The sequence below is a fragment of the Pongo abelii genome, chromosome 1 (genome assembly GCF_028885655.2).
Source record: "Pongo abelii isolate AG06213 chromosome 1, NHGRI_mPonAbe1-v2.0_pri, whole genome shotgun sequence".
NCBI lineage: Eukaryota > Metazoa > Chordata > Mammalia > Primates > Hominidae > Pongo > Pongo abelii.
In genome coordinates, this window is record NC_071985.2 from 181,487,697 (window position 1) to 181,512,573 (window position 24,877).

The 24,877-nt window shown below is 37.1% G+C and overlaps 1 protein-coding gene across 14 annotated transcripts in view; it reads right to left on the bottom strand.

Annotated features, from left to right (window-relative positions):
• The window catches only part of OSBPL9 (oxysterol binding protein like 9), a 172,315-nt gene that overhangs the window by 16,350 nt on the left and 131,088 nt on the right, over positions 1–24,877 (bottom strand). For 4 of the 14 annotated variants that reach the window (XM_054521085.2, NM_001132378.1, XM_063712231.1 and 1 more), the window contains 6 exon segments: positions 23,923–23,952; positions 22,129–22,179; positions 15,976–16,014; positions 11,542–11,632; positions 10,350–10,454; positions 6,355–6,514 (listed from right to left, as the gene is read on the bottom strand). In XM_054521085.2, the coding sequence (XP_054377060.1) occupies positions 6,355–6,514; positions 10,350–10,454; positions 11,542–11,632; positions 15,976–16,014; positions 22,129–22,179; positions 23,923–23,952 (476 nt within the window). 14 annotated transcript variants of the gene reach the window in all.

Sequence of the window (24,877 nt, forward strand, 5' to 3'; positions counted from 1 at the left end):
TATAAAAACATTAATTACCTTATTTAAGCTAAAGAAAGCAATTTAGAATCATAGTAAGCTAGACTTGTACAGTTAGCTGGTTACATGCATGCATATATACGCTTTAGAATTCTCTTGATGACAAGGTCTCTTGTCTTATCCTTTATGCATAGGATGTGCTCAACAAAGCCATGTTGATAGTCAAGACCTAGAAGTCATCAAAAATTAGTGAGATCTTTGCCTCTGCATTTAAGTTTAAAACTAGAGTTCCTTTTCTGATTTTGTTACTGGATATAAACCTAAATATGTCACAATTCTTGGCAACAATTCCAGAAACTCAAAAACGGCAAGTCTCAGAAACATGTCTTGTCTTTATGTTTGAGATCCTTTGATAAAAGCCCACACTGGTATTAACACTCTTCCTAACTGTACTTGAAATTATAAAATAAAAAAACATCTTATTTATGCAAGTAAATTTATGCTAACTGGCTTTTATAAGCCAGTTAACAGGTCTAAAGAAAGATTATTCTATTATTAACAGATTATCATACCTGTGATCATATTTTACCCACTGAAGTGTGTGTATGTGTGTGTGTGTGTGCACACGCGCACGTATATTCATATTTTTCTTAAGAGACAAGGTGTCCCTATGTTGCCCAGGATGGACTCGAACTCCTGGCCTCAAGTGATCCTCCTACCTCAGCCACCCAAGTCACTGGGTTTACAGGTGTGAGCCACCACACCCAGTTGGTATTTGTATATAAATAAAGGAAAAATCAAAAAGGCACACAATTTACTTATTAAATGTAAAAATTGAAATCAAATTTCTCACATTGTAGATATTTATAAAACAGTACACATATAACAGTCTTATTACAACTCTACACATGCAAAAACATATTATGTATTCTAATCTAATCATAATTTGCCCTTCTTACCTTGATTTTTTTAAATTAATAAACTTTATTTTTAGAGCAGTTTTAGGTTCATGGCAAAACTGAACAGAAAATATAGACAGCATGCATATATTCCCTGTCTCTACACCTGCAAACCTCCCTCACGATCAACACCCCATACCAGAGAGGTATATTTCTTACAACCAATGAGCCTACACTGACACATCATTATCACTCAAAGTCTACAGTTTATATTAGGGTTCACTCTTGGAGTTGCCTGTTCTATCGGTTTTGATAAATATATGACAACATGTATCTACCATTGTATCATACAGAATAGTTTCACTGCTGTAAAAATCCTCTAGGCTCTGCCTGTATTAGAACACTAGAATATTAGGATATTCTAAAATTAGAATATATTATGTATTCTAGTTTGCCCTGGTTACTTACCTATTTTTCAAAATTCCTTGAGTAACTAAGTATTACTTCTTTGATTATTTAGTAGTATATATCACAAGGTACTATAACTAATGTCCACCTCACCAGTTTTGAGAGGCAATGGAAAATATGTCTAAAAGATGTAGGTAAGAGAAATCAAATGATCATTAAATGACAGAACTGGGGCCAGGCATGGTGGCTCACGCCTGTAATTCCAACACTTTGGGAGGCCAAGGCGGGAGGATCACTTGAGCCCAGGAGTTTGAGTCTAGCCTAGGTAACATGGTGAGACCCCATCTCTACGAAAAATAAAAAATTAGTCTGGGCATGGTGGCTCAGGCTTGTAATCCCAGCACTTTGAAAAGCCAAGGTGGGCAGATCACTTGAGGTGAGGAATTCAAGACCAGCCTGGTTAACACGGTGAAGCCCCATCTCTACTAAAAATACAAAAAATTAGCTGAGCGTGTTGGCATGCGCCTGTAGTCCCAGCTACTTTGGAGACTGAGACATGAAAATCGTTTGAACCTGGGAGGTGGAGGTTGCAATGAGCCGAGATCGCACCTCTGCACTCCAGCTCCAGTTTGGGCGACAGAGTGAGATTCTGCCTCAAAAAAAAAAAAAAAAAAAAAAATTAGCTGGGCATGGTGGTGTGTGCCTGTGGTTCCAGCTACTGGGGAGGCTGAGGTGGGAGGATCACTTGAGCCCATGAGGTTCAGGCTATAGTAAGCTGTGTTCATGCCACTGCACTCTAGCCTGAGTGATAGAGTGAGACCCTCTGTCTCAAAAAAAAAAAAAAAAAAAAAAAAAGCATGAAAGTTACCTTTAAAATGCTTTGTGCCTCTGTGATGTATCTCAAAATAGAGTCAATCTTTTCAATCAATTGACCTAAAAACCCCAAATCCTATATGAATCTTATTTTAGATGTGATTTCAAAGGTCCTATTTATGCTGTGTTTTTTCTCCTTACCCATGGTTAGAAACCATGTCTGAGCCAAGTGAAATACTCAATAAGACTGTAAATTGAAAAAAAATGGGATAAATTTTCAGCCATTTCATAATTTACCTTGTTCAGAACAAATGATATAAAGAAAACAGTTAAAAACAACATCTATGTATACAGGAAAGTTTTATCTGCAATGGGCTAAGTTGTCTAGAATTTAGGCATAAAATCATCAAGTATGCAAAAACAATTTAAAGCTAAGAATTATAATAACAATTTATTGAGTACCCTGTATGCACCATACATGGTATGTCTATATCTACATTACAACCCTAAGGTAAACACAATGACGCTCATAATACATAGATGCTCAGAGGTTCAGTGACTGGCCTGAAGTCATACAGCTGGTGAGTAGTGGAGCCATTTCAAACACGTCTGGCTCCAAAGTACAAGTTCTTTCCAACATGTACTTTTATCTAATTTATAAATGTGTAAACTACAGTGCTCAGTAACATAGTAGTTACACAGAAGCTATCATTAGTATAGGTCTTTAGAAAAAGAACAGTGAAAGGACTTAAGCTTTCAAGTTCTCTTCCTTCAGAAAGAGAAAAACAAAAAATAGTAAAAAGAAATTTGACCTGTTAGAAAATCAGCAGTAGCAGCTGATGACCAGCAGGTGTCACAAGCTCAAATACCTACAGATGCCAGGCAGAGAATATGTGGATAGGACCAAGACATAACATATATATGGAACTGGGGAGCCAGCATACCCAACCTGAAAGTATCTAAAGCCTTGTTAAAACAAAACAAAAAACAAGTCAACAGAACACTGTGCTGCCCAAATAAAACATCTGCAGTCCTTACTGGTTTGGGCTTCTAGATTATACAAACAAGGAAGAGTGAAATTGAGGGAGAAAAGGAACACAGAGTGGGTTAGTTGGACATAAAAACTTAACTCTGGACCCTTTCAAAGAGATATTCATGAACTGTGTGTTTATTATAGGACAGGGTACTGGGACAGCATAGAAGGAACCTTAACAACAGGAGTAGAAGAAGCCCTTGAGCCTGTGCATGACGTTGTAGACCTGCCTATTACAGGTACAACAGGTGTTTTAAATGTTTCGATTTCATAGAAATTTTGAGAGAATCCCTTAAACTGGGGCCAGAGAGTGTCTATCAGTGATGTTACCAAGAGCTAACCACATAATATCAAGCTTTTACTGAATACAGTCATATGCTTTTAAAGGATGGATAGATGAGTGATTTACTAGCAAGTGACATTCAATTGCACTTTGTTTAGAACAACAGCTAATGTATTGTCTTTAGGCCAGGTGCAGTGGCTCATGCCTGTGATCTCAGCACTTCGGGAGGCCGAGGCGGGCGGACAGCCTGAGGTCAGGAGTTCGACACCAGCCTGGCCAACATGGCAAAATGCCGCCTCTACTGAAAGTACAAAAATTAGCTGGCCATGGTGATGGGCACCTGTAATCCCAGCTATTCAGGAGGCAGAGGCAGGAGAATCACTTGAACCCAGGAGGTGGAGGTTGCAGTGAGCCGAGACTGCGCCACTGCACTCCAGCCTGGGCAACAAGAGTGAAACTCCGTCTCAAAAAAAGGCTGGGCGTGGTGGCTCGTGCCTGTAATCCCAGCACTTTGGGAGGCAGAGGCAGGTCGATCATGAGGTCAGGAGATCGAGACTATCCTGGCTAACATGGTGAAACCCCGTCTCTACTAAAAATACAAAAAATTAGCCGGGCGTGGTGGCGGGTGCCTGTAGTCCCAGCTACTCGCGAGGCTGAGGCAGGAGAATGGCGTGAACCCGGGAGGCAGAGCTTGCAGTGAGCCAAGATGGCGCCACTGCACTCCAGCCTGGGCGACAGAGACTCTGTCTCAAAAAAAAAAAAAAAAAAAAAAAAAAAAAGATGGTCTTTAATTCTCTTTTAAATAAAATAATGATTGAACCCTTCAAAAATTAATAATAACCTTTCATTTTGGAATTTTCTTCCAAATGCTTATTTTCTTTTAACCCCATTATTATAAAAACTTTTTTTCCAAAATTAAATTTCTATTGGCAAACTGCTAACAATGGTTTCTCAATAGTTTATGTTTTAACATTCAAAATGAAGAAAAGAAACCAATATGCTAAACTAAGCCCTTTCTGCTACATTGGCCTTCTTTAGTTGTAGATTTAAACCTCCCTTCCACGTCTTAACTATATATATTCACCTAGACCACATATATTTCACTTTTTCCCACATTCAACAGCCGAATTGATCGTAAGACAAAAAATTTGATGAAGCAATACAGTCATTTTTCATATACGTGCTAACATTTTGAGCAGTTATGATACAGTCATAATACAAATACTGTATTTCTCAATTCATGTGCATACTTAAGAAAGCTAGAGTCTTAACGCAACATTTCTTATTTAAAGAAACCAGCATTCAAGGTCTAAGGACTGGCTGAAGGTAACTGGCTTGCAAATTCACATTTAATTATTTCCAAATTTGTACTGTCTTAAAAAGCAAAAACCCTAGCTATAGTAACAGTACTAACCCCTGAGAAAGCAGAATTAGAAGTAATTCCCAACAAAAACTCAGCTAACTATTAATACATCTACAACAAACACAAGTAAAATGAAAGTAAATCAGTAATTCTACTTCTTTCTTTTTTTTTTAAGACAGAGTCTCACTCTTGTCACCCAGGCTGGAGTGCAGCAGCCCAATCTCAGCTCACTGCAACCTACACCTCCTGGGTTCAAGAGATTCTCCCATCTCAGCCTCCCGAGTAGCTAGGACAACAGGCGTGTGCCACCACACTCAGCTAATTTTTGTATTTTTTTAGAGACAGGGTTTTACCATGTTGCCCAAGCTGGTCTCAAACTCCTGGGCTCAACTGATCCTCCCACCTCAGCCTCCCCGATTGCTGAGATTAGGGGCATAAGCCACCACACCTAGCTCCCTAAACTGTTTTTGTTGTTGTTGTTTGTTTGTAGACAGAGTCTTGCTCTGTCGCCCAGGCTAGAGTGCAGTGGTGTGATCTCAGCTCACTGCAACCTCCGCCTCCCAGGTTCAGGCGATTCTCCTGCCTCAGACTCCTGAGTAGCTGGAATTTATAGGCATGCACCACCAACCCTGGCTAATTTTTTTTTTTTTTTTTTTTTTTTTGTATTTTTAGTAGAGACAGGGTTTCACCATGTTGGTCAGGCTGATCTCGAACTCCTGACCTCGTGATCTGCCAGCCTCAGCCTCCCAAAGTGCTGGGATTACAGGCGTGAGCCACCACACCTGGCCTCCCTAAACGTTTTTAAATAAAATTAGTGCCTTAAAGCCAGTGCAGAGAGACAGATTTGACGTGGACTTCCGTTTCCCTGTAAGTAGACTTGCAATAAAAAGCTTTTCTTTCCTCAAAAACCTGGGACTTAGTAATGGCTTCTAGCGCATTGGGCAGCAAGCCCCTTTTGCTCCATAACACTGTAGGAAATAAATTTCTGTTGTTTATAAGCTACCTAGATTACTGTATTTTGTTATGGCAGCTTAAAGGGACTAAGATACCATACCATGTATTCCATTAGATTATAAATGTCTGCCTATTCCCCCAAAAGTTCCCTGTGGGCAGGGCCTGGATCTTTGTAATCTTGATATCAACCTAGCACAGTGCCTGGCTGATAGGTGTTGAATATTTCCACTCTAATTAAAAAAAGAAAAAAGTAATAGAAACCTCTTATTTGTATAATGCTTCATAGCTTATTCACTCTCATTGGACCCTCTCCTACTGTTGGTACTGTAGAAATGGCCAGGGTTCAACTAATAACACTGGCATATCACTATAGGTGATGCTATTTATTCCATTTGGAGTAACTTAGGACTAAAATCAAAACTCTCACAGAACTGGCTTTGCTCAATAAGCCGACTAAAAACAAGTTGTCCATACAACTATTATATATCAATAAAAAACTTCTTCTATTAAAAAGGTTGCCCTTTTAATTTTCCCAAATAATAACTGATGACGCAAGTCTGTCATTAACACTAGTCTCAAAATCAAATTAGATTTTTAAAAATCAGGAGAATCATTTAAATACATATTCTGTTCATCTACTTACTCTATTAAGCGCTTTGGGGATGAGCCACTTTGATGGAATTCATCAGCATCATAAAATTCATCTTCACTGCTGGAGTAAGAGAACTCTGGGACTGTATTTGGAGACAAGTTCACATGGCTTGGAGAAGTGAGACTGCTACTCGGTGGTGAATGGCCACTGCCTAGGAAGTTAAAAGGGTTTTAGAGAAAAATGTTGGTGATAGAGAAGAAACTAGGGAGATGGAGTCAAAGCAGACTTTTCTAAAATCAAAAAAGAGTTTGGTTAAGTTTGTAAAAGTTGCTACACTATTTATAAAGAAAACCAACATTTAAACTCCACACAGAAAATGGCAAATCATGATATAAAATGAGGACACAGCCTTTTAAATAAATGAAACAAAAAGCTATGTCCTCATTCTATAATTAAAGATTATCACTAATACTAGGAAGAGGGCCCTTTTGATTATATGAGTTGTGGAGTTGCAAGTCCAACAACAGATACGATTACCAACGGGATGCCAGGGCTTTTATTTTACACTGCAGATCCAGATACCTAAAAATGCAGCAGTGAGCCACTAGCAATGCAAAATGGAAAGAATATTAAGACCACATAAACATTAAAATATTGCAGGATATCACATTCCTATCATTCAATATTTTTTGGCAATCACATGGAAAATACACACACCATCCAAACTCCTCTCTTCTTTTCCACCTAAGTCAGGGGCTCAGAGGTGGAGATAAAAATAGAGGACTACGATGAGAAGAATGCAGAAAATGAAAAGATTCAGAAGAACATTTTTCTATTCCTAAACAGTCTAACTAAAGAAATGGAAATTAATGAAGACCCAGAGAAAGAAGCCTGCCATCTAATCTCTGAGATGATCATCTGGTACCTCGTCTAGTAGTAAACCAAGAACAAAAAAGTATCAAACCAACCGACAAATGGAGTATTAAGATCAATTTAACTTATTGAGCATTTAAGGGCTGTCAGGCAATTTATACTAATCTACAGATGTCTGGTGAAGACTAAAGTTTATTAAGACACTGATGGCAATCTGAAAGCCAGGGCCACAGTTCTGGAAGAAATTGAAGACAGCAATAAAAATGAATCCAGGCTAGGCACAATGGCTCATGCCTGTAATTCCAGCACTTTGGGAAGACCAGATGGGAGGACTGCTTGAGGCCAAGAGTTCAAGACCAGCCTGTGCAACAAAGTGAGAGCCCCATCTCTTAAATAAATAAATTAGCTGGGATGGTGGCATGTGCCTGTGGTCTCAGCTACACAAGAGGCTGGAGCAGGATCACTTGATCTGAGGAGGTCGAGGCTGCAGTGAGTTGTGTTTGTGCCATTGCATTCCAGCCTGGGTAAACAGAGTGAGACCTTGTCTCAAAAAAAAAAAAAGAATCCAGAGTCACTTACGGATTTTTTGCCCACTCCTATATTTATGGTTCAATAGTTGTGAAAAAGAGCACATCAGTTTGCCCCATTTAGTCATCATATTCACAAAGGTATTTTAAAAAGATAACACAAAAAGTTTAACCCCTAAAACGTAATGCTTATTTTGGAAATTCCAAAGGTAGCTCACCTTATTAGTAAATAACTTCACATTCTTTTTATTACCCAACAGAAAAAGTAAGAGAGAAAAGCAGCTTTTTCTTATTGGAATAAAAAAAAATTGACCAAGAATTGCAAATGATTAAGTAGCATGCAAATATTCCAGGTGATCACACAAGTGAAACTGTATCTAAGAAGAAAAGTTTGAGTGGGAACTGCAAACAAAAGATCTGAGATTTACTTAGGAGAGCAAACATTTTTATTCCTTTATTTCTTTTTTGTATTAACAAGAGAAGTGGAGAAAATGAAGTTAGGATGAAAAATCAAATAAGATATAAAACACAGAAATTTAATTTTAAATTTTTCTTTAAATCTACTCTAAAGTATTAGATTTTTGAAATATCTTCAACTGAAATAGTTTTCAGAAGATTATCTTCTGGAAATAATTTTTACTAAAATTAATGTACATAAGAAGAGCTTCTCACTTTCTCAAAGTCTGTTGCTAGTTTTATGTATTTCCAAACAGAAAAATTTTGGAATTTTGGTTGTTTCAAAATTCCGACATAAAAACACGAACAACAAACAGGTACTATTTTTTAAATGAAGAAGAGGTGACACAGCACAGGAAATACAGAAGTCAGCCAAAGTATTTCAATTTCATTATTCCAATTGCTTATCAGCCTTTTCCCAAGAGCTTCAAGTAAGGGAGCTATTTTTTTTCTTTCAAAATTCAAAGGCAACTGCCCATGCTGTTAAATAGTAAAGATCAAAGTAATAGCATCAGTACTTTCACTAATTTGAATTTTTAAAATCACAGGGTAATTATTCATCATTACATAGGAAAAATCCTACCGGGAAAAAAATCTGAGGATGAACAAAAGGGGCTGATCTCCCACTTCTTCAAGAGTGGTTTTGGTTTTGGTTTCCAGGTTTAACAGTGTGAAAAGTGCTAGATGCTTCCTTGAGTTTGGTTCTACAAGTTATTCAACATACATTTAATTAATTTTAAAACAAGATAAATCTAGTATCTAACACTGATAGTATCCCTGTAAAATAGAGAAAAAATAAAGACCATAAGCCTAAACGAATTAAGAAAATGCAGGCTGGGCATGGTGGCTCACACCTGTAATCCCAGCACTTTGGGAGGTGGAGGTGGACAGATCACCTGAGGTGAGGAGTTCGAGACCAGCCTGGCCAACACAGTGAAATGCCGTCTCTACTAAAAATACAAAAATTAGTGGGGCATGGTGGCGCACGCCTTTAATCCCAGCTACTCAGGAGGCTGAGGCAGGAGAATCACCTCAACCCAGGAAGTGGAGGGTGCAGTGAGTCGAGATGGTGCCACTGGACTCCAGCCTGGGCGACAAAGTGAGACTCCATCTCAAAAACAAAAAAACAAAACGTTTAAACAAACAAAAATAAAATGCAAATTAAAATGAAGTATCTTTTTTCTCACTATAAAACTGGCAAAAAGGTGAAAGATAGATGTTTTCTAAAAAAATACACATATGCCAAAGGTGCTGTACAAGGATATCACCAAAGTGTGGCTTATAGCAGAAGAACACTGGAAAAAACTTAAATGTCCATCAGTGGAAAAAACAAGCAATACCTGCCCAGGCAGCTGTAAAAAGAATGCTTGTAGACCTAATTTTACAAACATGGAAAGGGCTCTAAGTGTTCTTTGTTAAAGGAAAAACGCAAGTCACAGAAACACATAACCTAACTTAGGTTTAAACAAAAACAATAAAAATACACAACGTAAGTGTATATGCACATACATGTATGCAAATTACTGGGGGGAGAGTAAAGAGGACTTTCAGTTTTCTGTGCACTTCTGTGTCAGCTTCATAATAAGAAAGTATGCAAGTCTATCTAGCTGGAGTAAATTTTTCAAAAAGTCAACACAGATCACCAAATAAATGTTAAGGTAACAAACAAACAAAACTCTGTACTATTTTATTTAAATTATTCCAGGCATGGTGCCTCATGCCTGTATAATCCCAGCACACTGGGAGGCTGAGGCAGGAAGACTGCTTGAGCCCAAGAGTTTGAGACCAGCCTGAGCAACATAGGGAGACTCCTCTCTACAAAAATTTAAAAATCAGCCAAGTGTGGTGTGTGTGCCTGTGGTCCCAGCTACTTGGGAGCCTGAGGCCTGGGAGGTCAAAACTAGAGTGAGCCCTGATCATACCACTGCACTCCAGCCTGAATGACAGAGTGAGACCCTATCTCAAAAATAAAAATTTTAAAAATTTAAAAATAAGTAACACTTAATTACTAAAGCTTCTCTTTCAAACATAAAGCTAACCACTTCATATATGGAACTGTAATAACTAAGATATCTCCAACAGAAAATATACAACACATTTCTTCAACTTTCCCCTTCATCAGAGGTCATAAACAAACCTCAAATGTTAATAAAGAGTTATGAGACATAAAGAAATTATGCAAATCTGTACCTGTACTATTTGGTGTAGGAGTCTGATGATGTCCCAAGGTAGCCAACACAGGTCCAACTGGTAGGGAAGATGGACGCTGCTCTGACTTACACAACTGAACAGGTTCTAGGAGATTTGAACGTATAAAATAAAGTACAGAAACAGCCAGACACACATTCTATTGACTGTAATTGTCTGGGATTCAAAATCCTAAAGGCCAGTAATTTTTGAAACTTTATTTCATTAAGTCTAGTTCCATGATATTCCTTCCTTTTGACTTCCTAGCCTCTTAAACTCAACGATGACAGGCTACAGAGTACTAAGATACCAGGCAGGATATCAAAAGACCAGCCACAGTAGGCCAATACTGCAGTATAACTACGCTGTAAAACCAACAAATGCTTCTGATGATAATGTGTTTCTGAGCCTCAAACCACATAAAATCTGAAGTGGAGTACAGTACCTCCTCCTCTTTAGCCCCGAGAGGTAGTTTAAGCTAATTCACTTAAGAAATAAAAACTCACAAAAGGATTTCACATACTTGCTAGTACTTTTAAAAAGAGTTTTCCCTTTTACAGTACAATTTCTGACTTCACTATGCCATCATTGAGAACATAGAAATGTCGGATATAACAAAAGGGCAAAGGAATCAGTCAGTGTAGCTAGGTATTGGCCCTGAGCCCTTCTTTGCCAGTTTTAAAAAAATTGCATTTATTGCTCTATACAAAAAAAAAAAAAAAAAAAACCAGATGTCGTGTGATCAGTAGGCATCATAAATTTCCTTCTTCACTTTCTCATTATCTTAAAATCTACCATGAACATACCATTTGTATTGTTCAGAGCTACACAGAATACCCCAAAAGAGAACATCCCTGGATTATCCAGAATAAGGTACAGTAATTTTTCCTCGCTAGCCATGAATTCTGAGTCATAGAATTCTGTCCTACCAGTGAATCCAAATCTTAGTAACCACATTTGTTTTCTATCTCACTTTGAATACCAAAACCACTTTCATCACACTTCAGTAAAGCCCCAATATCAAAACATTATCATCTTTTTCCAGTTCACTTTCAGCTGTATTATTTTTTGAGTCCTTTTATTTATTAAAAACAAGGAAAACCAAAAATAAACAGTAATAGCTAAGACTGCTATGACAGCCGCACAAATTATTTTTTTCTCATCAATGAATCTAAGAAACATTTTCCCAAATTACCTGGAGGTAACACAGTCTGGGAAGGCATTGTGCTGATCACAGGTTCCAAAGGACTAGGTTGATATATTGCATCTACGGGATTAATAGTACTCTAAAATAAAGAAACACAATATGGTTATTTTTAATTAAATGCTCTTCTCATGCTAACCTCCCAAATGCCCACATTTATGACTGCAAAATCCTGAGGGTAGCTATATAGATATGTTGATCAAAATGAAAAGAGGAAATGAAACACCTTTTCTATACAGAAGTGTAAGAGTTTCTTAAAGCATAGTAAGGAAAGAAAATGAATGAATCTCTGTCACAGAAGAAGGTAAAGCTAAATGGAAAAACTGAGGAGTTATAAAATGGTGTGGGGAGATTTCAGGAAGTCAAAACCACCTCTCAATTCAATTCGGTGCTTCTCAATTTCTTAATTCACCACAAATATTGTTTCTCTGTTTTTTTCACTTCTGGTGAGTTACACCAAATGTCCAACTAATGTACCTGCACCACTAGGATCTCATCTTTCCATCCCATACTGCTGCTATCACACAGTACAGTCACTCTTCAGGTATCCAAGGGGGACTGGTTCCAAGCACCCCCTGAGGATACCAAAATCCACAGATACTCAAGTCCCTGATAAGATATGGTATAATATTTGTATACAACCTACACATACGCTCCCATATAAGTTAAATCATCTCTAAATTACTTATGACACCTAATATTATGTAAGTATTATATAAATCACCATTATACTGTATTGTTTAGGAAATAATGACAAGGAAAACAGTATATACATATTCAGTAAAGAGGTATTTTTTTTTCCTCAAATATTTTTAATCCACGGTTGGTTGAATCCACAGATGCACAAGACCGACTGTGTGTCTAGTTTTATGGTCCCTAAAGAGAAAGAGATGTATCTCCTAATTGGGGAGTGTAGAGAAGAGGGCTTGCTTTCTGAGGATTAAGAAGAGAGGGAGAAAAAAATTCAGACATGTAGTTAATTTTAGAGGGGAGAAAAGTCTAGGATTCTCTGATTCTAAGTCAAGAAATTATTCTGACAGCATGAAGGCATTTGAAAAAGAAAACTCCATAACTTATGATAGGGCGGCGAAGGGGGGGTGTGGGTGTGTACATGTTAAACCAAAGTCTTTGCCACAGCAAAGTTTACATTTACCATTTAGAAGACTAAACTGGGCAAACCCAAGAAATAAAAATGTAAGTTCTTTACCTTTAATTGATCTGGAAAACTGAACTTCACATTTATATTAAGTAGTGCTTATAACAGAAGATACTAAAACAGAAATATAAGGGAAATACTTTGCCAATAAGTAAGCCCAAAAAAGCAGTTGTAAAAACTTAAAATTACCTAATAATAGAAACTGAGGTAATGGTAATGTTTTTGTAGCATTCTCATGTAATATCTAAGTTAAAATTTTTTTTTTCCAGGCCATGTGAAAACAAACAAACATACATTGTGTTCAGGACTGCTAACGAAAAAAAATTTAAAACCAAAAAAACCCAACCCTCTTTCTGCATGAATATCTAAAACTCATTAAATAAGGTCTTTTCAATCAAGTGACTTGAACACAGGAATTCTGATTCCTGTCACTACAATAGTTTATCTGCCATAAATACTTTAACTGAAAAATGAAGGACACTTAGAGAAAACACCCCCAAAACAATCAGTAATAATTAAAAAAAAAATAAGAAAATGAACTGGGGAATGTTTTGAAGCACTGAGAAAAGCAAAGAAACAGAGACTTGGAGTTTTTAATAGCTTAGCATCTTTAAGTCTCTTATCCTCTATAGGCCTTAAGTTCCCGGTCTGCAAAATAAAGAGTCCGTATTTACATGGGTACTAAGGGCTTTCTGGTTATTACTTTGATTCTATTTTCAGATACCAGACCAAGCCATAATAACTAAACAAGTATCTCAACAAACGTGGAGTTGTTCTTAAAATAAATTCCTTGTTTACACAGCGCTTTTCTTGAAAATAACTCCAAATGCTTTACAAAGACAAAATTCCACCATTAACGCTTTGATATATAGCAGTGAGAATATGTCACACCTCCTTACCCCTCCCACTGAAGGGAATAAGAAATAAAATAACTTTGGAACAAGGGACCAGAATTCTCTTTTTGATGTAATCTTTTATTTTCCAGATGAAACGTTCTTACAATTAGGCTGGTCAACCAAAGAAAACACTTAAAAACTTTCTGTACTGTTAAACAAAAATTATGGGAGGCCACTGTTTTAGATTGAGCTCTTGTACTAGGGCCCAACAGATCAGACCAAACCAAAATGGAGTCACTCTTGCTAAATGCCGTATCACTAAACTCTAAGGAAGCAAGTGGATCCCAAAATAGACCAGTTTTTTTTTTCTGAAAATAGGAGATTCCAGTCTACTCGAATCAGTGTAATACGGAAATGCTCTGTTTTAACCCTTAAAAGTAATCTGATGTTAACCAATCAGCATTTTTTCCTGTTACAGTTCTCACCTTACAAAACCCACTGCTTTGCCATTGCCCAGTGAGACCTCTCATTCTATTTTGTAGAATGGAGGCTGATCCGATTCATGCATCTTGAATAAAAACCAATTAGATCTATGATTAAATTTGCTGTAATTTTGTCTTTTGACAGCATGTATATTAAAAGTACTCAATCTTTTTGTTATTGTTGTTGTTTTTGATAGAAAAAATAACTATGCTACACTTATCCACAGTCCTTGGTCAGTCAACTTCAGGCTAAAATATGTCACATTACATTCTACAGCTTGCTTTAAAAATAAATGTGCAGAACTTGAGAAGCAAAAATACTGCTACTCAGCCCTAATCTGTTTTGACATTAATGAAACCCATGTAATACAATGTATTGCACATGCACATACATGTACGTATAGCTAACATTTATTGAATACTATGCGCTCCTTCTGTACCTTACAACAAACTTGTAAGGTAGAACTTTTCAGCTTTCTTTACAGGAAAAGAAATTAAGACTCAGAAAGGTTAAGTAATTTGCCAAGGTCACAGGTAGTGAGTGGTAAGGCTATTCTATTTGAACCCAGGCAGCCTGCCTCTAAGGCCTATTCCATGAATAGTTCCTCTATTTTTTCAAAACAAAAATTCTTAAGGAAAATATGCTCTAGTCCCTGGGCAAATGATTCAAAGATATTTTTCTAAAAGTTTAAATTTTCTATGAGTATAAACTTTCTAGATGTTTTTCATTGCAAATGATCAAGTGTTTTTGGTATGTTTTATAAAATCCTGCCTGTTTTATTTAACATAATATAACTAATTTGGCTTTGAGGGAAAAGAGATAAAAATAACAGCCAACATGGTTTTCCTTTGGAGTCTTTGGGGACCATAAAATGCTAGACAATACATTCAGTTCTTTCCTATGAGGCTAACAATCTTCGATAGTATCTCACGAAGAGATATTATTTCAGTTTGTATTACATTTATATCATATAATTGTATTATATCACCATGGATCATACTTTGAATTGACAAAAATTCTGATGTATTTAATTCAAATTCCAAACATGCTTATTTTACTTCTGCTTTCTTAAGAAATACACAAACACAGATTTAACTTAAAACATTTTTTAAACCAAATATAAAGATAACATGCTCATCCTTTCAAGTACAATCAGGAGATGTTTTTGAAAATTTACAGAATGTTTTTCCAGATCTCAGACAAGCTGGCATTTGTAAAGTCTAGGACAAACAAAAAAGCTGCCTCCCGCTTAAGGAATACAGACCTGAGGTCACTCAGTTACCATAAAACTAGGGTAAGCACAAACCACAAACCTTCAAACTCTTTTATTTCCATCTGGGAAATACTAACAATACAATTTTCTTCTTTCTTTTTAGAGGGGAAGTTGAATATAAAGGAAAGGTAAAAAGATAAGAGAGAGGAAAGAGTAAGAAGATGGTTATAAGAGAAAGAATTCATGTTGTAAATTGTTCCAACAAAAATGCAGTACATACCACATTAACAATGATGGTAAACACACACACACAAACTAAAAATAAAAGATAATAGGAACCTATAAACATATTCAAATAGATTAAGGTGTGTTTCAATATTGTACTCCCCCCACCTCCACTTTCATCTGAGAAAAAAAGAAATTAGACAAGAAATATGGCACTGAGTTATGCATTATTTAATTGTAAAAGCTGAGTATTCATACCATGATTAACCCTTCAAGTTAATACATGCAAAGTGATTCAATCTGAACCCACACTTAGAAAAATTTTAAGATTGCCATTTTCCCTGCAAATGATTGCTGAAAGAAGGGAGCTTAAAGGAAACTGCAAGAGTCAACAACAAAAAGCAGTGAGTAGTTGGCATTGAAAAATGAGTAGTAATTCAGGCTTCTCCTGATATGACTGGTTATAATGCTCTGCAGAAGTAAAGGGAAACAAAAGATTAGATTAAACTTACTATCATTCCATCTGCGTGCTTCTCCGCATTACTCTGGTCCTTAAGGAAAAATGTTAAAAATATTAACTTCATTCTTACATTTAAGTAACTCCTTGTGTATTTCTCCTACAAGAAAGCTTATTTACCAGGTAAGTAATAATGTTAGAACATGATCTATCTGCCTCCACTAAGATTTTAATTCCATGTGTACATTCTTAGCCAAACACAATTCTAACTCTGGCTACACAACAATCAACACCAACAGCATGGCAATTATTTTTCTATATAGGGATTTAACTAAGTTCATCGTGGAAATATCCTGTAGAACTGTAGTCATGTTCAAAATTCCAGGCAAAAGTGATCTCTACATGGATGAACCTTTGAAAACATGATGCTAAGTGAAAGAAGCTAGTGACAAAAGACCACATATTGTAAGATTCAACTTACATGAAGAGTCAAGAATAGACAAATCTAGAGAGAGAAAGTAGATTAATAGTTGCCAAGGGTTGGATGGGGTGGGGGGTAGGAGGCTGTTGGAAGAGAAAGGGAGGCACTGACGCTCCTTAACTTACAATAGAGTTTACCTCCCAATAAACCCATCTTAAGTTGAAAATACTGTAAGTCAAAGATGCATTTAATTCATCTAACCTACCAAACAGCATAGCTTATCCTAACCTACCTTAAACGTGTTATAGAACACTTACATTAGCCTACAGTTGGGCAAAAACCATCTTGCAACACAGTACACAGTGCAGAGTCTCAGCTGGCTACTCTTGTGATTGCGTGGCGGACTGGGAGCTGTGGCTTGCTGCCACTGCCCAGTAAGCATAGTGAGAGAAGATCATACAGCATTATCAGTAGCCTGGGAAAAAACCAAAACTCAAAATTCAAAGTACAGTTTCTATTGAATGCATATTACTTTTTTGCCATCATGAAGTCGAAGAATCCTAAGTAAAACCATTGTTAAGTCAGGGACCATCTATATAGAAAATCTATATGGAAAATGATTGCTTAATAGGTATAGAGTTTCTTTTTGCAGTGATAAAAGTATGCTAAAATTAGATTATGGTGATGGTTGTACAATTTTGTAAATATAATAAAAACCATTGAAATAAACCATTTGTCTATTTATCTCTTTATTGGCCGTCTACCCTAAAGTACAATCTTGGTGAGGACTTTGCTTGTCTTACCACTTGTATTAATCTGCTTGGGCTGCCATAACAAAATACCATCGACTAGGTGGCTTAAAGAACATCCATGACTTTGAAGACTCGGTGCAAAAAGAGAAAGACTCATGCCTGTAATGCCAGCATTTTGGAAGGCCGAGGACGGAGAATCACTTGAAGCCAAGAGTTTGAGACCAGTCTGGGCAACAAAGCGAGACCCTGTCTCTACAAAAAATTTAAAAATTAGTCAGGCACAGTGGTGAGTACCTGTAGTCCCAGCTACTCAGGGGGCTGAGGCAGGAGGATCGCTTGAACCCAGGAGTTTGAGGTTGCAGTGAATTATTTATGATTGTGACACTGCACTCCATTCTGGGGTGACAGAGCAAGACACTATCTCTTAAAAAATGAGAGAGAGAGAAAGAAAGAAGAGAGAGGGAGAATATGAACTAACTCATTAGTAAATTTTTATACTGATTACATGTTGAAATAATATTTTTGGTATACTGGGTTACTAAAATACATTATTAAAATTAATCTCACTTGTTTCTTTTTACCTTTCAAAATGTTATAAGAAAATTTTAAATTACATTTATAGCTCTCATATTTTTATTGTATAGCACTGGTCTAGACTTAGGATATTCAACAGGAGCTGACAAAATTAAAGCCTCAAATTCTAAGTAATCAACAGTATTTACTTGCATCTATTTTATGCAAGACTATAAAAACTATATAAATCAAATTGATCTGTGTCTACCTTGAAAAATGTTAATAGTCTCTATCTTTGCCTGTAAGAAAAACCATTTAAAGTGCCTGATTTTAACTGTATTGAAATACTGTTTTACTGCATGATTTAACTGGTGAAAATCAACCAGAGTTTAAGTTTGTAGCAACTATACCTCATAACCAAAGCATGTCTAGCATAGCCTTTCTCTCAATTTCAGTGAAAATTAAACAATGCAAAAATAGTGTTCTAGTAAATCACAGTCAACCCCCTGGCACATGCCATTCTGACAGGCATTCTGAGTTGTGGTATGTGGTCACATCACCTGACTCTGATACTGGTTAAGTCGCCACCTGCAGGGGCCTCCTAGCTTATCTTCACTCTGTCCTGCCCTACTCCCCTTCTCTCCCCTTACCCCCCAGCTCCACTGCAGTCTCCCAGGAGAAGAACATCAGCTGTCTCCACCAAGGGTAAGGGGAAGGATGTCTTCTGAGATAACAAAGCCCACTTGAAAATTCCACTAACTAGGTGGTCTCAAAACTTTGTTGCACATTAAAACCACCCAGCGGTTTAAAATAATCCCAATAACCAGGTGATACCCCACACAACAGAATTATAACAGAATGTCTAGGGATGGGAGCCAGGAATCAGAACTGACTTCCAAATGACTCCAATGTGCAGTAAAGTTTGGGAACCAATACACTAATCATTTAGGCAGGAGAGAATCTACTGGGAATGGGAATTCAAATGAAAGAATCAAACCTGGAAGGAGCTTAAAATTAAAATTTTTACTTACAGCATGCCGCCTCTAAGAAGCTGATACTAATCAGCCCCAAACAAGAAAGGTATCAAATTAGCTATCTTCTCATATCACTGTGGGGTCTCAAATGGCATTATCTCCCTCAAAGTAGTTGATTCTGATATTTTATTAACCTGCCAGTGAACAACAGTCTGCCAAAGTGGCTATAACAATTTATATTTCCATCAGTACTCGATGGAAGTTCTCCAATTTTTACCAGATGTGTTACTGTCACTTTAAAATTTGCATCCTTCTATTTTTTTTAAATTTAATAAACACTTATTTAGAGCTTATTACATGCCAGCTACCAAGAGCATCACAAGTAATCATTTAGTCTCACAGTATCAGTAAGAGACAGACATTATTGTTATCCCTCTTGTATATGGAATATAAACCAAAGCACAGAAAGGATAAATAAACTTGCTCCAGTGGTGGGGCTTGGATTCAAACTCAGTATGGGTCCATAATCCATGCTCTTTAAGAGTATGCAAAGTTGACTGCTGTTATTATTTTAAAATCTTTTATCTTAATCACAGATTAACTGATTAAATTTACCTAAAGATTAGTTTATAGGGATGGTCACCACAGCACATCAGAGAGGTGGCTAAGTAAAAAAAATCATACATATAGTGAAAATACTAAACCACGCAACCATTAAAAGTAATGCATTAGAAAAATCACTCAGTAATTCAGTTATTTATCAGGCACCTCCTATATGGTAAGCAACTATAGGCACTGAGGATACAATGGGGTTATGGACTGAATGTTTGTGTCCCTCCCCAAATTCCTGTGTTGAAGCCCTAACTCCAAAGGTGGCTATATTTGGAGATGAGACCTCTACAGAAGTAACTAAGGTTAAATGGGATCATAAGGGTGGGGCCCTGATTCAATAAGATTAGTGTCCTTGTAAGAAGAGAAACCAAGCAGCTTGCTATCTCACATGTGCACGGTCCCTCTCTCTGTGCATACTCACCAAGGAAAGACTATGTGAAGACATGGCTATCCACAGGCCAAGAGAAGAGCCCTCATCAGAAACTGAACAGGCCAGAATGTTGATCTTGGACTTCTGGCTTCCAGAACAGTGAGAAAATAAACTTCTGTTCCTTAAGCCACCCAGTCTATGGTATTTTGTTATGGCAGCCCATGCAGACTAATACAAGTAGTAAGATGAGCAAAGTCCTCACCAAGATTGTACTCTAGGGTAGACAGCCAATAAAGAGAGAAACAAACAAATATATCATGTAAACTTGACTAGTGATATAAGGCCATGAAGAAAAAGAAACCAGTGGGAGGTATAGGCTATTTTAGATACAGGAGTCAGGAAAAGTCTTTCCAAAGATGTTCCTTGTGGCAGAAATCTGAATAAAGTGAGAGAGTGAGCCTAGTGGAAATCTGTGGTAAATGCCCTCCACGTGGAGGGAACAGCAAATCCCTAAAGTTGGGGGAGCGGGGAGCTTGTCTTGCCTGAGAAAAAGAAATGAGCCAATGTTACTGGAATGGTGTGACCAAGCAAGGGTAGGAGACAGGTAAGAGGGCAGTAAACGTAAGTAGTTTCTATTTCATTCCAAATGAGATGGAAAACATCAGGGGTATTTGAACAGGCAAGTGACATGGTCTCATTTACATTTAAATTAAGTTTAAAGATACAGAGTCCATATACGGTACAAATATAATTGAGGATTGTATTTGTACATAAGCCTTAACAACAATAAAACTTCCTTCTGAAATAAATAAAAGGCCAAATTTCATTTATGTGATCCAAGTCATCCATTGCAAAGAACCCTAAAACGTAGTTTTATTAAGCTGGGCTAACACAGACACGTAGCAACTACAAATTACACTAAAAATGTTCTCAATGAGTGGCTGAACAGTGAGCTACTGAAATAGGCTAGGCTGACCTACTGTACAACTATCTAAAGTCCTGAATGATTTTCAGAGATCACCCAAACTGGCCTAAACACTGTATCAGCTCCTCTGCTTCCCCAATCTTCAAGAGAAGGCAGTATGGATTCTCTAAAATACCTAGTCACTCAAACAGGGCATGGTGTAGTTTACTGGTTATCTGTAGGTAAGCTTTTGGATAACTGTATGTAGGTGCTTCTACTCACCTATGTAATTCCAGAGCCAAGAAAAACTAAAATAAAAACCTTATCTCTTTTGTGCCTCCAATCCTATCTTTCCTTCTGCTTGGCTTTGGAATATACTATGATCTACAACAGGAAATGAAAAATTTAGACACATACATAGGAAATCTAGATATCACTAACATCTAGAAACAGAACATAAGCCCTAAGTTCTGACACTTTTAGTATAATATATTGGGCTGGGTTTGGTAGCTCATGCCTGTAATCCCAGCACTTTGGGAGGCCAGGAGTTCAGACCAGCCTGGGCAACATGGTGAAACCCCCCTCTCTACTAAAAATGTAAGAATTAGCCAGGCATGGTGGTGCATGCCGGTAACCTCAGCTACTCAGGAGGCTGAGGCATGAGAATCAGTTGAACCCAGGAGGCAGAGGTTGCAGTGAGCTGAGATTGTGCCACTGCACTCCAGCCTGGGCAACATAGCGAGACTGTCTCAAAAAATAAAAAATGTATTTTAAATCTGGCCTCAAAAGAAAATGACATTGCCCCATTTAATTTATAAGCTAAATATCCTTACTATCCAAACAAAAATGGATTGTCCTATGCTATTGTGTCATTAACAACAGTAGGTTAAAAGTCTCTATGATTTGGCAAACAAACATATGCAACTGAAGAAGTAAAAGAGATGAGTAATTATAAACTCATTCAAACAACATTTCTCAACTTGGCTGTGGAGCTGGTCACCCACCCCTTGCTAGCCACTTGCTGGAAATAAAGGGGTGTAGTGAGGTAGAAATGGTTTTAAGAATTCCTATTCTCAAACAATAATATTCTTATTTCAGAAACTCTCAGGCAATAAAATATATATTTAGGTTGAATACACCAAAATTTTTCAGAAAAAGAGACAACATATATGAAATTTTTAACCCACAATAATTCAAAATATATTTTGTTTCATGAATAAAGAATAACAATTAAAATCCACTAATGTAGTTCACTACCAGAAAAAAATCCGTAAAATTTTTAAAAATGTATCTCTATTATATTCTTCATTATGGACAATAACTGTCAGAACTTACTTCTTTATTTTCTAAGAAAAACTTTTTTGTGGAAGGTTTTGTAAAATATGTCCCTGTTCCAAGCAGTGATAATGGATAAAATGGAAGGAAGGGATGAGTCATTCAAACATGCTCCCCTCCTTCCCAGCTACCAGAAATGACATTACCAGAAACAGTAGCTAAGATAATATCCAAACACAATAGTTGTTCCATAGAATAAGCCCACAATACAGTTTAATGTAGAAAGGTACTATGTTTCAGATCTGAGTTTTTTCGCTATTAAAGAAAAACACCATTATAATTTTTGAACTCCATACACAAAGGTAATTGAAAGTAAAATTTACTTACTTTGGCAATCTGCAGCAACACAATGCAGTGTTTAATTGATTCTACCATGCTCTATAAAAACAAAACACTGATTTTAGGATCTTGGCTCAAATAAATGGATATATAATGTTAAAGCTTAAAATATAAAAATCAGTTCAAATGTATAAAGTTTAAGTCTATACTACACAAGAAATATCCTCTTCGGATCTAGTGGGTTCTAGTATGCTGATAATGCCAAATGAAGTCATTCATTAGCAGTTCTATGAATTTTAACGAATGCCACAAATTGTTAATTTATACTAAATAATATCTAATTTTTTTTTTCTTTTTTTTTTTTTAAGAGACAAGGTCTCACTATGCTCATCAGGCGGGATTGCAGTGGCTATTCACAGGCATGATTATAGTACACTATAGCCTCAAACTCAGGGGCTCAAGCGATCCCCCTGTCTCAGCCTCCTGAGTAGCTAGCACTACATGCACATGCCACCGTGCCTGGCTCTAAATGGTTTTTCAACACTTCAAACAGAAAGACATACAAATCTGATTAACTTCCGAATTCTTACATCAACAGCAAGCAACCCTAAGAAATCTACCTAAGACGCTGATAGGCTGGGTATGGTGATTCACACCTGTAATCCCACTGCTTTGGTAGGCCAAGGAAGGAGGATTGCTTGAGGCTAGGAGACCAGCCTAGGCAACATAGCAAAATCCCATCTCTATAAAAAATAAAAATAAAAATTGGCTGTGCGTAGTAGCGTGTGCCTATAGCCCTAGCTACTCAAATGGCTGAAGCAGGAGGATTGTCTGAGCCCAGGAGTTCGAAGCTGCAGTGAGCTAGGACTGCACCATTGTACTCCAGCCTGGATGACACAGCAAGACCCTGTTGCTTCAAAAAAAATAAAAAGACTTTGATGGAAGTATGGAGAATAAAGGATCCTGTCAAAACACTGGTGAATCAAATTATTATTTTACCTGTTTTAAAATTTTGAGCAAGGTACACATCTGATTAGTAGCCCATTATATAATGTCAGAAGTCCACTATATCAGAAAACTTGAATTACAATGTATTTTAATAAGAAAGAAGCCAGCTGCAGTGGCTCATGCCTATAATCCCATCACTTTTTTTTTTGAGACACAGTTTTGCTCTTGTTGCCCAGGCTGGAGTGCAATGGCACGATCTCAACTCACTGCAACCTCTGCCTCCCTGGTTCAAGCCATTCTCCTGTCTCAGCCTCCAGAGTAGCTAGGATTACAGCCATAAGCCACCACGCCCGGATAATTTTGTATTTTTAGTAGAGATGGGGTTTCCCCATGTTGGTCAGGCTGGTCTGGAACTCCCAACCTCAGGTGATCCGCCCACCTCGGCCTCCCAAAGTGCTGGGATTACAGGCGTGAGCCACCGCGCCTGGCCAATCCCACCACTTTTGAAGGCTGAGGCAGGAGGACTGCTTGAGCCCAGGAGTTGAGACCTGGACAACGTAGTAAGATCCTGCCTTAAGAATCAAAGAAATTAATTAATTTTTAAAAAATATGAAATAACATATCCATTGTGCATGGAAGACACCTTTTATCCAGGTTTTAGACGAGACCAGAAACAGGTAAATGGTACATGAAGTCAATTTCAATTAAGGGGCTTATTCTATTAGTATTATTTTAAATTCCTTTAAAAAATAATACAATGCTTAAGCACCCCTGTATAAATTCATAAAAACTAACATCTCAATTGCTGTCATCAACAGTAGCAGCTTAAAATAGAAATAACTTTTTAAAACATTTCCTAATGCAAAGTCAGAGCGTATCAAACATATAACTTACATTTGTTGTCTCTTTGAGAGTCTCAATTTTCTGTGAAAAATAATAAGTTTAAACAGAAATAATCAGAAGCACAAAGAAGCACAGTTTTTTTTAACTGGCTAGTCATTTAAAGAATTTTACCAAAATGTACTCATTCTAAGTGAGTACAAGCAAGTTGGGAAGAGAGTACTTTTTGTTATATTTTGTTTTTTATCTAAATCAATTATTTGTATAAAAATTCCAGACTTTTATGAATTATATGCTCTCTTTAATAAAATTCATGTGATTCAATTTAAGGTTTGTAAGAACAATATAAAACATTCTTATTCCTGGCTGGGCGCAGTGGCTCGAGCTGGTAACCCCAGCACTTCGGGAGGCCGAGGTGGGCGGATCATGCGGTCAGGAGATCGAGACCATCCTGGCTAACATAGTGAAACTCCATCTCTACTAAAAATACAAAAAATTAGCTGGGCGTGGTGGCGGGCACCTGTAGTCCCAGCTACTCAGAAGGCTGAGGCAGGAGAATGGCACGAACCTGGGAGGCAGAGCTTGCAGTGAGCCGAGATCACGCCACTGCACTCCAGCCTGGGCGACAGAGCAAGACTCCGTCTCAAAACAAAACAAAAAACAACAACAACAACAAAAAATTCTTATTCCTTACCTGAAAACAAGTTTTGACTTTTCTATGAATTTCACTTATTTTAAAATCACATTTATCTTTCCTAAGTTGTTTTTAAAATGACATGGGACTAAATCCCAAAACTAAAAATGAAAGGTGAGTTATAACATGAGTTACTATTAACAGGTATAAAAGAGCCAAATGCAAGGCTATACAGTCAACAGAAAAGCAAAAAAAAAAAAAAAAAAAAAAAAAAAAAAATAGCCAAGGAGAGGAAAAATGTTAATTAGAAAAAAGACTATGCAAACTACAAAGGAGCGGTCAGAAATGCAAGTGGGGGACAATAGCAGAACCATA